This window comes from Bombina bombina, chromosome 11 (assembly GCF_027579735.1).
Source record: "Bombina bombina isolate aBomBom1 chromosome 11, aBomBom1.pri, whole genome shotgun sequence".
Taxonomy (NCBI): Eukaryota; Metazoa; Chordata; class Amphibia; order Anura; family Bombinatoridae; genus Bombina; species Bombina bombina.
The window spans coordinates 23,745,782-23,761,418 of record NC_069509.1 but is presented as its reverse complement, the minus strand read 5'-3'; the positions used below and the strand labels follow the sequence as shown (position 1 = coordinate 23,761,418).

At 40.6% G+C, this 15,637-nt stretch overlaps 1 protein-coding gene across 1 annotated transcript in view; it reads right to left on the bottom strand.

The window, feature by feature from the left end:
- Window positions 1–15,637, bottom strand: part of LOC128642406 (3-oxoacyl-[acyl-carrier-protein] reductase FabG-like) — an 85,382-nt gene that overhangs the window by 53,141 nt on the left and 16,604 nt on the right. Inside the window, exon 7 of the mRNA XM_053695172.1 lies at window positions 3,868–3,931. Coding sequence (XP_053551147.1) covers window positions 3,868–3,931 — 64 coding nt within the window. The remainder of the gene's footprint in view (window positions 1–3,867; window positions 3,932–15,637) is intronic.

The following is a 15,637-nucleotide window of genomic DNA, read 5'->3' as shown; positions in this document are numbered from 1 at the left end:
TACAAATTTGATGTTTTTGCTTCGGTGGAAGCAGTTTTTGTGAAAGGTTCTGCAGGCTGTGGTGCCCTTAGTATAGGCTCCGCCTAATTTTACCCTCCGGTTTTCTTCATTCAGTGTACTCTAGAGTTTGGGTATTTGTTCCCACAAGTAATGAATGAAGCAGTGGACTCTCCTCCCATTAAGATGGAAAACATAAATTATGCTTATCTGATAATTTCATTTCCATCTGTGGGAGGAGAGTCCACTGCTCCAGCCCGTTTCTCCAGGGGGCGGACCTAAATGTAACATTCTTTTAGCACCATTTATACCTTGATATTTTATATGAAAGACAAAACAAAGGGGTGCCTCATGTGTATTATCATCAAATAAGCACAAAGCCACAGAAAAAAGCCAAATGGGTACTCACAAGGCTCTGGAGCACACCTATGTGCTTGTAGGGACAGGCTGCAGATTTTATCAGGTGTGACAGCTCACCCACAGAGGATATCAGTAATTAACTGTAGTGGAAAGATGAAACACAGGAAAAGCACCAAATTGTGCAGATCACAAAGGATATGATGTTTGACTTAGCACAAAGGAAGATTGGGTACTCACATGTTAGATGAGCACACTTATGTGCTAGTAGGAGCAAGCTGGCATATTATGGTAAGGTGTGTCAGCTCACCACTTTTCCTTAGGATGCAATATCCAAAAGTTGCAGACTTCTGTGTGTTAGGTCCACTCCAAGCAGGTGCAGGCAGGTAAAATCACTCACAAGAGTATTTTTACAAATTAAAGGATATGCCTGAGGAAATGGCGTATGAGCCGAGAAACGCGTTGCATTTACAGGGGGCTTGACTTATGCCCCTAGTTCACTCCTTTGTACATGCATTTTAATTTGTTTTTAATAAATAGTCATTTTTAATTTGTAAAAATACTCTTGTGAGTGATTTTACCTGCCTGCACCTGCTTGGAGTGGAACCTAACACACAGAAGTCTGCCACTTTTGCATATTGCATCCTAAGGAAAAGTCTCTTGGTGGTGAGCTGACACACCTTACCATAATATGCCAGCTTGCTCCTACTAGCACATAAGTGTGCTCATCTAACATGTGAGTATCCAATCTTCCTTTGTGCCAAGTCAAACATCATATCCTTTGTGATCTGCACAATTTGGTGCTTTTCCTGTGTTTTATCTTTCCATTACAGTTAATGACTGATATCCTCTGTGGGTGAGCTGTCACACCTGATAAAATCTGCAGCCTGTCCCTACAAGCACATAGGTGTGCTCCAGAGCCTTGTGAGTACCCATTTGGCTTTTTTTTCTGTGGCTTTGTGCTTATTTGATGATAATACACATGATGCACCCCTTTGTTATGTCTTTTATATAGCATCTCTGGACCATTCTTGGTGAGGAGGAGGCTGCCATCGTTGGGAAGAAAGATACACTTCGTTATCTGAAATTGAACTTTCCTTTAATATGCCAAATTGCTGGCAATTCTGATTGTATTTATATGCTCATATATCATTGAGGTTACTATTAGCTATTTATTAGCGCTCCCCCTTTTGTTGTGTAGATACCTTGATATTTCTCCTACCATTCCTTGTTCCCTTGGCAGAATGACTGGGGGATGAGGGGAGTGGGGGAGGTATTTAAGCCTTTGGCTGGGGTGTCTTTGCCTCCTCCTGGGGGACAGGTTCTTAATTCCCACAAGTAATGAATGAAGCAGTGGACTCTCCACCCACAGATGGAAATGAAATTATCAGGTAAGCATAATTTATGTTTTTCTTCCCAACAGGACTCAAGGGACTAGGTTACATCCCAGATAAAAATGCACAAGACCTCTATCAAACTGAACTTACAGACATTTATTTCTTTGTTGTGTCCTATAAAATCTATTTTACACATATATAAAAGCTGCTCCTGTGTTTAAAAACATCACACACATTGTTTTTTTTTTCCTTTCTGGAAAGTGTGACTGCTCACCAAAAAAGTAGTTGGAGCTTTTGTTATGAGCCAGTAATGTGTGCAAATGTCCTGTTAAAATAATCCAGTTGAATTACATATTTTCCAAGCAAAACATATTGTAACCTGCTGATATAGTGCTTGTTTATATGTAGGATATATATTTTGAGTATAATGTCCCTTTAAAGGTAATGATGATTTGTATTGTTATTCTCATTTGCCAAGTTTAAAAGTCGAATGTGATCTATTCCAAAGCATTTAACCTTTTTGAAAGGTACAATTTGTCTTGCTGGTATTAGCAGGTACTTGAGTCAGCTAACTAACCACTTAGCCTTCTTACTAGTTTATTTCATGGAATTCTTGACAATAAGAAAAACACATCATGATAGACAGACAAAACAGATAGGACACACACACTATATGGCCAAACGTATATGGATGTCCCTACTTATTATTGAGCTCAGGTGTTTCAGCCACACCCATCCCTAACAAGTGCATAAAATCCAGCACAAAGTCATGAGATCTGCATAAACCAACGCTGGCAGTACAATGTGTCCTACTAAAGAGCCATTTTGTGAACTAGGTCTTCCCCGGTTAAAAGTGCTATTATTATGACCTGAAATTGTCTAGGAGCAACAACAGCCCAGCCATGAAGTGATAGATCAGACAAACTCACAGAGTAGGGTTAACAAGTAATGAAGTGTGTTTTGTGTAACGAGCCCCTATTATTTAATGCATCACTTATTACAGAAGTTCCAAACTGCCTCTGGAAGCAACATCAGCACAAGAACTTTGTGTTGAGAGCTTCATTAACTGGGTTTTCATGGTCTAGCAGCTGAACACAAGCCTCACATCAACATGTGCAATGCCAAGCATGGACTGGGGTGGTGTAACCCATGCTGCCACTCAACTCTGGAACAGTGGAAACATGTTTTCATGAATTATAAATAATCCTTCACTATCTAGCAGTCTGATGGCAGAATCTGGTTGTGGTGAATGTCAGGAGAATGAATAGTGCTTATTGTAAAGTTTGGTGGAGGAGGGATAATGGTCTGGGGCAGTTGTAAGGGTTTGGGCTAGACCACTTTGTTCCAGTGAAAGGTTATCTGAATGCTACAGGACACAAAAAGACATTTTATAGACAGTTGGGTTCTTCCAGGAAACTGTTTGGGGAAGGCCCTTTCCTTTTCAAGCATGAATGTGCCCCTATGCACACAGCAAAGTCCAGCAGCACTGAATGTTTCAATCATAAAAGACCTTTATTGTTCATCTTAGTGTCATGCCAATAACAATGTTTCGGGCCACAAGCCCTTAATCATGATAGGGTGCTGCTGGATTTTGCTGTGTGTAAGATATTGTGGAACGGTTTGGCAATAACCCCTATAAGCCTGCATAGGGGAGAGGTGCTGCACTTCATTTCTACATTTGTGCCCCTATGCACAAAGTGAGGTCTGTGAAGACATGGTTTGATGGCTTTGGTGTGGAGGAACTTGAATGGCCTCCACAGAGCCCTGACCTCAACCACACTGAATATCTTTTGGATGGATTTTAACGCCAATTTAGAGACAAACCTTCTTGTGCAACAACAGTGCCTGACCTCACAAATGCTCTTTTGATTAAATGGGCACAAATTCCCTCAGACACACTCTAGAATCTTAGGATAAGCCTTCCCAGAAGCGTTGTCTTTTACAGCTGAGAAGGGCATGCCATCCCAATATTAATGACCAAGGTTTTGTCCAACAAACATATATATCATATAGGGGTTATATTCATGTGTACATACTTTGGGCCATATAGTTTAGATACACAGACAGATAAGTAGAAGTCATTAGATTGGTGTCATGAACGGATATTAGTAGTGTGAAAGGAGGATTGTACAAATCTGCTTGTATGGAACTCAATACAAATGACAGGAGGCATTACCTGAGCGTACTGTTCCTCATTTAGTCCAGCTCGCCGATGGATATCAGTTATAATCACCCCAGGACTGAAAGGAAAAAGGACTAATATCATTTGCAAATCAAATAACCGGTTTAGGCAATTTGCAGCATTCTAAAAACCTTTGGACAAAGCACATGGTTTACGCAATAGGATGATTAATGGCATGTGACAATAGGGGGCTCTCATTTGTTTAGCTACTAGAATTAAATGATTAATAGCTTATCTCATTAAGATTTTCTTAAAAACAAACATATTTAGATACCATTTCATAAAACTTATGGATTAATACCAATCAAGCAAACACAATGGGGCCACTATGCACAAATGTAGCTATCGTACATTGGTCCAGGTTAGAAGTTTAATATTGAAAACATGTTTTAAAGGGTTAAAAAGGTATATGATACATGACAAGGTGCTTGACTAGGAAGGGCTCAAAGGTATATAAATATATCTATATATCTGTATGTGTGCATGTGTATACATGTCAATATATGTGTATTTATTTGTTTATATGTGTAAATATGTATGTGCAGCCATACATATGTAAATACACATACACACACACATTTATAGACATATATACACGCATATAGACACTTCTGGGCCCTTCCCAGTCATATATGCAATATCATTATCAAACAATTTTGGTTTTTTGTTTGTTTGTTTTTCTAATATAAATAGTTGACATTTCTATTTTCTACACAAAGAAGAAAATCTTACTTTTATTTTTAAATATATATTTCTATATAAACACAATGATATAGACACACACACATACATATATATATATATATATATATATATATATATACACACATATATACACACACACACACACATAAACATATATATATATATATATATATACACACACACATACATACATACATATATACATATATACATACACACAAAGTATATACATACACTCACATATACAGTAAATATAGATATAGATATATATTTATAAAAAATATATAATTTTCTTCTAAATGAAGAACATAGGTATTTTAAATATTCTTAACGCACCTTCGGCTTTAGCACAGTTGGTCTAATGTAGCTTCAGGGTAACGCTCAAGTGAAAAAAGAAAAGGCTTTTTAGTGTGCCCCATAGAAGTCTATGGGGAAAGGAAGTCAGAGTGGTTGCGTTATTCGACCTTAAGATGTTAGCGCGCCTGAGTCTTTTGCTCGAGCGTTACAGATTATTCAACAGCACAAAAAAAGTATTGCTCCACTTGTAATTTAGTTCTGTGTATCAGCTGCATTTCTATTAATTTTCACAACAAACAAACACTATGGGGCATATTTATCATAGTGCGAGCGGACATGATTCGATATAGCGTATCATGGCTGCTGCACATCAATAAATGCTGACAGCATATGCTGTTGGAATTTATCATTGCACCAGCAGTTCACCAGAACTGCTTGTACAATACCGCCCCCTGCAGATTTGCGGCCGCTAGCAGGGGGTGTCAATCACATTTCTGTCTGACGCCTCAGAGCAGGTGGACAGGCCCCTAAGTGCTCTGTGTCATTAGGACCAGTCAAATAAGGAGCCACTAAGCCTAGACCCCATGGCACTGATATTTATATCACAGAAATACCAGAGTTCTGTAGACTAAAAATTCTCACCAGGCTAAAGACTAATTATCTATTATAATTATTTTATTTTTTTTAATTGTTGTAAGAAGGTCACTATTAAAATTGAGCAATTTGATTCATAAGTCAGGTCAATTTAAGAGGGGGCGGAGTTAGATGTTTGGGGTGGGGGGGGGCTACTGATATGGGACTGTGTAGTGGGGTTTACATTAACATTAAGGGGGTTTTATCTCTGGGACAGATGTGTAGTGGAAGTTACTAGGTTTTGAGGGGTTATCAGGGGAATTGTGAAGCATGTCTGGTTCTGGTTAGGATTAACCAATCAGTTTGGTGTAACAGGTCTGCAACATTTAGAGTTTATTGGGTTGATATGGGCCGTAATCAGTGATCAGTAGCATAGGGATGATCATTACTACATGGTGAAGATTCCCATAGAACGTTACAGCTGCCACCATCACATGGGACCTGGGCTGCTGACAAATGTTTGTGATTGTAGCACCATGTTTAGTAACGTGCAGCATATTTCTTGTCACAATCTGTAGCTTGATTGTGAAGAAAAAGGTGCAACATATACAGCAAGAGCAAGTTTGTAAAACTAAGCAAGGATGGGCAAATTAAAGACATGAAACCCAAAGTTTTTCTTTCATGAATCACATAGAGCAAGTCATTTTATTACTTTTATTATCCAATTTCTTTTGTTATCTTCGTATTCTTTGGTGAAAAGGATACCTAGGTATTTTCAGGAAACTCATGTTATTGGCTTTCCCAAGGAGTTAACTAGCTCCCTGTAATGCATTGCTGCTTCTTCAACAAATAATACCAAGAGAATGAAGCAAATTAGATAATAGAAGTAAATTTGAATGTTGTTAAAAATTGTATTCTCTATCCAAATCATGAAGACAAAAACAAAATTTATGCTCACCTGATAAATGTATTTCTTTCTTGACACGGTGAGTCCATGGATCATCTAAATTACTATTGGGAATATCACTCCTGGCCAGGAGGAGGAGGCAAAGAACACCACAGCAAAGTTGATAAATATCACCTCCCTTCCCTCCAACTCCAGTCATTCGACCGAAGTAAAAGGAGAGAAAGGAAGCAACAAGATGCAGAGGTGCCTGAGGTTTATAATAAAACAAAAACCTGTCTTAAAAAACAGGGCGGGCCATGGACTCACCGTGTCAAGAAATAAATAAATTTATCAGGTAAGCATAAATTTAATTTTCTTTCTAATGACACGGTGAGTCCACGGATCATCTAATTACTATTGGGAATCAATACCCAAGCTAGAGAACACAGGGAACCTAAACAGAAGGCACCACTGCTTGAAGAACCTTTCTCCCAAAAGAAGCCTCAGCCAAGGTAAAAGTATCAAATTTATAGAATTTTGAAAAAGTGTGAAGAGAGGACAAAGTTGCAGCCTTGCAAATCTGTTCCACAGAAGCTTCATTTTTGAATGCCCAGGAAGAGGAAATAGCCCTCGTAGAATGAGCCGTGACCCTCTCAGGAGGTTGCTGTCCAGCAGTTTCATAAGCCAAGCAAATGATACTCTTCAGCCACAAAGAAAGAGAAGTAGCCATAACTTTCTATCCCTTACGTTTCCCAAAGAAAACCACAAACAGAGCAGAAGACTGACGAAAATACTTAGTCGCCTGTAAATAGAATTTTAACGCACGCACCACATCTAAGTTGTGCAGCAGACATTCCTTATGAGAAGATGGGTTAGGACATAAAGAAGGAACAACAATCTCCTGATTAATGTTCCTATCCGAAACCACTTTAGGGAGAAAACCTAACTTGGAACGCAAAACTACCTTATCCAAATGAAAAATAAGGTAAGGAGACTCATACTGCAACGCCAAGAGCTCTGAGACTCTATGAGCAGATGAAATAGCCACAAGAAACAAAACCTTCCAAGATAACAATTTAATATTTAAGGAATGCATAGACTCAAATGTAGCCTGTTGAAGAACTTTAAGAACAAGCTTAAGACTCCAGGGAGGAGTAACAGGTTTGAACACAGGCCTGATTCTGACCAAGACCTGACAGAACGATTGCACGTCTGGTACATCCGCCAGACGTTTATGTAACAAACTAGACAAGGCAGATATTTGAACTTTCAAAGAACTTGCCGAAAAAACCTCCTTCAAACCCTCTTGGAGAAAAGACAATTCTAGGAATCCAAACTCTACTCCAAGAGTAGCCTCTGGATTCACACCAATACAGATATTTACGCCATATCTTGTAGTAAATCTTCATGGTAACAGGCTTACAAGCCTGAATCATGGTCTCAATGGAAAAAATCCCCGCTTAGATAAGATTAAGCGTTCAAACTCCAAGCAGTCAGTTTCAGAGAAACGAGATTTGGATGAAGAAAGGGTCCTAGAAGTAGAAGGTCCTTCCTCAGCGGAATTCTCCAAGGTGGGAGAGATGACATCTCCACTAGATCTGCATACCAGATCCTGTAAGGCCACACTGGTGCAATGAGGATCACCAATGCCCTCCCCTGTTTGATTCGAGCAATGACCCGAGGAAGGAGAGCGAACGGATGAAATAGGTATGCTAGACTGAAATTCCATAGAGCATCTATCAGTATAGCCTGAGGATCCCTCGACCTCGACCCGTACCTAGAGAGCTTGACATTCTGACAAGATGCCATGAGATCCAGATCCGGCTGTCCCCATTTGAGAATCAAACTGGAAAACACCTTCCAGATGGAGTTCCCACTCTCCCGGGTGAAAGGTCTGTCTGCTCAGATTTGTCCACTCCTAGAATGTGGATCGCAGATAGAAAGCAGTTGTGGGTCTCCGCCCACTGAATAATTTTGGTTACCTCTGTCATGGCCAAGGAACTTCGAGTTCCTCCCTGATGGTTGATGTAAGCCACTGAAGTTATGTTGTCCGACTGGAACCTGATAAAACGGGCTAAAGCTAACTGAAGCCAGGCCAGAGGAGCATTGAAGATTGCGCTCAGTTCCAGACTGTTTATGGAGAGAACAGACTCCTCCTGAGTCCATGTCCCCTGAGCCTTAAGTGAGCCCCAGACTGCTCCCCATCCCAGCAAGCTGGCGTCCATTGTCGCAATCACCTAGGTGGGTCTGCGGAAGCAGGTTCCCTGGGAGAGATGTTCCTGAGACAACCACCAAAGAAGAGAATCTCTTGTCACCTGATCCAGATGTAATTGCGAAGACAGATCCGCATAATCCCCGTTCCACTGTCTGAGCATGCATAATTGCAGAGGTCTGAGGTGGAAACGGGCAAACAGAATGATGTCCATGGCAGCTACCATCAGACCGATCACCTCCATATATTGAGCCACTGACGGCCGAGGAGAGGACTGAGGCATCAGACAAGAATCAAAGATCTTTGATTTTCTGACCTCTGTCAGAAATATTTTCATCGATAGGGAATCTATTATGGTTCCCCAGAACACTACCCTTGTAGCTGGAATTAAGGAACTCTTTCCCAAATTCACTTTCCATCCATGACAACGCAGGAAGGATAACATCTCCGAGTTGGAGTTCGCTTGTTGAAAGGATGGCACCTGTACTAGAATGTTGTCCAGATAAGGTGCCACTGCAATGCCCCGCAACAGGAGCACCGCCAACAGGGATCCAAGGACTTTTGAGAAAATTCTGGGAGCTGTGGCAAGGCCGAATGGAAGAGCCACAATCTGGAAGTGTTTGTCTAGAAAAGCAAACCTCAGAAACTTGTGATGATCCCTGTGAATGGGAACATGCAGGTATGCATCCTTTAAGTCTACTGTTGTCATGAATGTACCCTCTTGAACCAAGGGAAGAATGGAACGAATAGTTTCCATCTTGAAAGACGGTATTCTGAGGAACTTATTTAGACTTTTGAGATCTAGACTTGGTCTGAAAGTTCCCTCTTTTTTAGGAACCACAAACAGATTGGAGTAAAATCCCTGATCCTGTTCCTGCCTTGGAACAGGAACTATCACTCTCAGGTCAGAAAGGTCCCTAACACAGTTTAAGAACGCATCTCTTTTTATCTGGTCTGCAGATAGCCTTGAGAGCAGAAACCTGCCCCTGGGAGGAAAGGTCTTGAACTCCAGTTTGTATCCCTGGGACACGAAGTCCATCGCCCAGGGATCCTGAACATCCTGAACTCAAGCCTGAGCAAAGAAGGAAAGTCTGCCCCCCACAAGATCCAGTCCCGGATCGGGGTAGACCCTTCATGCAGGCTTCTTGTACTGATTTCCCTTGTTCTAGGACTGGTTGGACCTCCAGGAAGGCTTGGACTGTTCCTGCTTTGAAGAGGGAGAGAAAGGCTTACCCTTGAAATTTCAAAAGGAACGAAAATTACTCTGACGTCCCTTCTGCTTATTCCTCTTATCCTGAGGGAGGAAATTACCCTTTCCTCCCATAATGTTGGAAATAATTTCAGCCAAGCTCGGCCCAAACAAGGTCTTACCCTTGTAGGGAATCGCCAAAAGCTTAGACTTTGACGACACATCCACAGACCAGGACTTCAACCATAAGGCACTGCGGGCCAGTACGGCAAACCTAGAAATCTTTGCTCCCAGCTTAATAAACCTGTAGAGAAGCATCCGTAATAAAGGAATTAGCCAACATAAGAGCCTTGATCCTATCCTGGATCTCATCAAGGGGAGTATCTGTCTGAATAGAATCAGACAACGCATTAAACCAGTATGCTGCCGCACTAGTGACGGTAGCGATGTACACCGCAGGTTGCCATTGTAAACCCTGGTGAACATACATCTTTTTGAGCAATCCCTCCAACTTCTTACTCATTGGATCCTTAAAGGAACAACTTACCTCTATGGGAATAGTGGTTCTCTTAGCTAGGGTGGAAATTGCCCCTTCTACCTTGGGGATCATCTGCCAAGACTCCTTGATAGAGTCAGCAATAGGAATACCCGGTCTCTCCCATTCCTTAGCAATAATCTCTGTAGCCCGATCTGGTACCAGGAAAACTTCTACCATAGAAGGTACATCAAAATACTTGTTTTACTTGCTAGACTTTTTAGGATTGACAACGACTGTGGTGTCGGAGTCGTCCAAGGTAGCTAAAACCTCCTTAAGCAACAAACAGAAGTGTTGTAGCTTAAACCTGAAATATACAACTTCAGCATCAGAAGAAGGAATTACACTGTCTGAATCTGAGATTTCACCCTCAGATGCTACCGAAGTATCCTCTTTCTCCGGCATCTGGGAGGGAACATTCGGAATAGCCACTACTGCGTCAGACAACTTACTCACTGACTCTTTAGATTTCCTCTTGCGCTTTCCCTGCAGCATGGGAAAAGCAGAGAGCACATCAGGGCGTGTCCGGGCTTTTGCCGAAGATGGCTGCTATTTTCAGAGCTCCTTCTGAGGGCTATATTTATCATTGGGATATCTGAGCTTATGAATGCCATCCAGCATAGAGCTTTACAGTATTTAAGAGAGCAAAGTTAGCTGATCTGGGCAATACTACTATTGATTATTCTGGAGCCTCCCAGACCGGACCGCTGAGGTTTTTTGCCGGCCCGCGTGGAGAAGAAATCTTAGCACCCCCCCCCCCGGGGAACCGGGTATTAGAAGAATTAAGTATATTCTCTTTTGTTACTAATTGGGATCTATCATATTTTCAACCTTACAATGGAGGTAACCTATTGCATGTTCCGAGACTTGGTTACAGACTTTGGGCGCAAAATTTGTCAGCGGCTTGATAACCTCATTCTAATGGTGGAGGAGGAGAAAGAGCGCCTGGGGTCAGACAAAGTGAGACCTAAAGTGCGGCCTGACACATTACTGCCTGAGGCGTCAGCTGAACGAGGAACCCAGTCAGTGAGACACCGGCAGCCACCTGTGGATTACAAGAATAAGAGGAGTAGCAGTGAAGACCTAACCTTGCACGTTTGCACGGGCAATTTGACTGAGCTGGATGTCTCCTGGGTCACACATGGTGCAGCGGTGCAGATGGCGGAGGCGGCATCTAGTTGTCATGAGAGAGTAGCCGACATGGAAAGAGGCGAGACGACTAGGAGTGGCAGAGGACGAATGCCGCTTGCGCAAACTATTCAGATCTTGCTCCCGGCTGCTATCGGGGGGGCTGCGGCCGACCCTCCGGATGGCGATGGGAGCCTCAAGGTTTCAAAGACTGCACCGGATCTTAACCCGCCGCTTACTAGAGGAGCGGAGGGTTGCTTGCTTTGGATGGGTCCCGATGCTCTCAGGGGGGATCCTACCCCATGGTTTGCCATTGAGGAATCGGTCAGAGATCATGCTGCTGTGAGAACTGGAGTGGGCTAGGGACATTGTTCTGACTCGTGGTTCCCGAAATGGCTACATCACCTATCTACCTGGACTGACTTTTATGAAAGAGGTATCTGATATGATTTAGCTAAGCTCAACATTACTATAAGCTCATGAGGAATGCTGCATTCAGATCTCACATTATGAGACTGCCCTGTACCGTGGACCCAGAATCTGACTTGTGTTTAGTAACTTCCCATGTTTACTGCTTGGTCTGCTTATTATGATATTGATGCTCTGTCCCACCCTAATAGGACCCAATACTTAGCCCCTAAGGGACATGCTCATGTATTGCTTTTATGCTAAGTGACAATGTTCTTAATAATGTGTATGCTTTCTAATTTGTACAAGCCCTTCTGCGTGTGTGTCATGTATGTTAGGATAGCCAGCTGAAGGGTCTTGATGTGTTGAGGGTCCTACTCTGCTGATAGCTAGCTGGGGTACTAAATGACGGCCTTCAGGCCTGAATATTCACCCAGAGTGGATTCTAAAAACAGGGGACCTGTGGGACATTCAAGCAGTTCTCAGAGAGAAATATAGTGCTTAGTGATTTAGTTACTGAATATTATTAATATGTGATGTTTTTCCCACGACAGTCTTATAACCATCTTCTTTGTCCTAAATAATTTAATGTGCAATGTAATATAATGCAGATGTATGTGTTAATAGCTAGATAGCTCCGGATTACTTGTATGAACATGTTTTATAGCTCTGTTTCTTTTTTTTTCTTTTCTCTTCCATGATAGTGTTATAATCATCTCCTTTGCCCTAAGTACTTAAATGTGTAATAGAGTATAATACAGCTGTATGTATAAATTGTTAGATAGCTCTGGTTTACCTGTATGAGTATAAATTATAGCCCTAGCACTATCCCTGTATGCAGTATCAAAGTAATTAGGGAGGGTTCTAATTATAAAGATGCCTGCGGGCAGCATTGCCTAAATCCCACATCAGCATTGGGGTGAACCCTGGCTTTTGGTATATAACTTCCTGCCATAGTATAACTGAATTAAAACATGTGTGAGTATCAATAAGCCACATTATAGTTGATCACCAGCAATGCTCTGCGGAGTCACCTAACTTTATATTATTCTAAGATTTGTGCTAATAAGCCCTTTTATAAACCAGATTTCTATAAGGGTTTAGAATAATTCCATGTACTGGTCTAAGTTCCTTGCAGGGTATTGTTTTATGGGTTAGTTATGCATGACTTGTACAAATGTATGTGAGTATTTTATGCGATTGATATGTATAGGCCCAAATGCGGTCTATAACTTGTAAAACCCCTCAGCTAATATGCTGTGCAAGTGAAGGTCCAAAAGTGGCCTGAGTAATTTTGGGGAGGGGCAAAAATAGAGGGTAGCTGAGAGGTTGCTCCCCAACCTGCCTATTATGCCTAGAGATGAATATGTTAGTCATTATATCTGCATTTAGTTCATTGAGCAACCTGTATGTTGTATAATTTTTTTTTTACCCTCAATAAAAAATAATTTAAAAAAAAAAAAAAAAAAAAAAAAAAGAGAGCACATCAGATACCACAGACAACATGAGAGTAGCGATGTCTTGCAACGTAACTCCCGGCGGAGCTAGAGAGGAAACGTAGGGCACTGCATGTGTGGACGATAAATTCTGGGACACTTGAGGAGAAAGCTGCGGCATATCTTTAACATTGTCAGAAGACTCCTGAACAGCATCTGTCCTAGACAAAAAGTCTATCCCTGTAATTTAATGTTCTCTCAATACATGAGGAACAGAAAGGGATTGGTGGTTCAACATTAGCATCAAAACATAAAGTACATGTAACATTTTGCAATGCCTCCTGGTAAAAGCACTTAATTAAAAAAAAACGTTACTGTCCCTTTAAATATAAAAAAGAAAACTGCTTTATTTTCACAGCAAAACTATTTAATTGTGAGAAAAAGTTTATCAATCACCCCGGATAGCCTCTACATCTCAGCTTAGCTCTTGCTGAGGTGCCTACCTGGGGGAAATAATTACACTGACTGCAGTAAACTTCAGGCAAGTAATTGTGTACAGCTGCCTGTCACAAAGACAACTAAATGTGTGTAGTATACAGATGTAATCCCCAATGGGTGATGGTTCACTATATAAATAAATCAGCTGTTAATAAATAAATAAAAAGAATAAAAAGCACAACCAATTCAGCACAATAATAAAAACAATTACATCAAGAAAAATATAATAAAAATGCACCAAGGGAGAAAATATACAGCATAAACACATATAGTCTAACAATTTATAACATAAAAATAGATGGTGGCAAGCATAATGCAGCTCGAGATAGTAGCAAATATTGGTTGGTTAAAAAGTCTTTTTTTGACAAGCAAAGTCATATAAGTATGAGCAAAGAGTCTTTTTAGTAAGCAAAGAAAGCGTATTTTTCAAGCATAAAATTGTCTTGATTAGTCGTTGTTAATACTTGGCTTGTGAAGCTGCAGAGTGTGGACGAGAAGAAAGATGAAAGAAATCCTTTAAAACAGAGATATGGTCCAAATGGCAAGGTGTTTACTAATACTTACAACAGTTGCCAATAGTTGATCTCTCCGGATGATATTAGTCTTGTACGGCACCTCCTAAGCTCTCATGAAGGGATTGCAGTGAATCGGATCGAGTTCAGTGAACTCCTACGCCATCAGAATCACAGGACTACGGAAGCCCAAAAAGTTCACAGCAAAGAGTAATGGAGCCCTGGAGGAGTGCCTACTACGTAGGGGCAGGTGACCCTAACGTAGGTCTAGCACAGTGGATTGGGCCAGGAGCAAGAGAGGAGGGGCAGTGGGATACCTACTTAAGGAAGAGGCGGGGACTGAGAAAGAGCGCCAAGTCATTTAGCAAGGTCCGTGGGGGAAGAAGCTCCCTCCCTCCCTCCCTGTAGTTGAGGTGAAGTAAGTCGCAGCAGTGGGCGGAGTGCTTGCCTAGGAATAGCAGTTAGGGGTACCTCCTGGAGAGGCAGGAGAGAGGTTGGTGGGTAAGGTGTTTGAAAATGGGAATATGGGACTGCTATGAGCAAGCCTTGTGTGGTTTAAATTTAAGATATGTTTATAAATAAAAGCTGCGGTCCTTTGTACCCCATGATTGGTGTTGTGTCTTTATTTAAGCAGGTACCGAGTGGAAGGGTCACGCGTTTCGGCTGCGCACAGCCTTTCTCAAACTCAATACTGCTGCATAAATATGCTCTACTTAAAGGAATATTACAATTCGGGGTGCATATAGTACATAATGAACATACAATACAGAAGCAATTCATCTATGTGCTAAAATATTTCTTATACAATCAATGGAAGTTTATAATAACAATTAAATGAGTGGTTCAAAATGATATATAGAGGAATAAGACATTTGACATCCAAAATTGTGTTAATTAAAAATGAAATGAAATGCAATATAAAAAAACAGAACTGTGATATATAAATAATGGACATTCTGTAGAAATTCTACATGATTTTAAATAATTTAATAACTTAATTTCATAGAAATATCTTTCATTGTTCCATTTATTGTTTTTTATTATCTCTTATTTTTTAGTTTTTCAGGGCTATACGTTGCTAGGCAAATCATTAATTAGGATTCAATACTTAGGACATATGTGAAATAGCGTAAAATAAAATTAACTTTGTGAAATGGAGGTAAATTTAATAACAAACTAAATTTATGGACCATATTTGGATATGAGATTATTTCATATTTCAAACTATGGGGTATACGTAAGATTCAATTCTTATCAAAAGATTATAATTAAAAATCATTTAATGCTACAATTTCATAAAATAATAAATCATACTTCATAGTTTGGGGCTATATATAATATTAGTCACTGAATAAATAATTAGGATGTATCCCTGGAATATATAT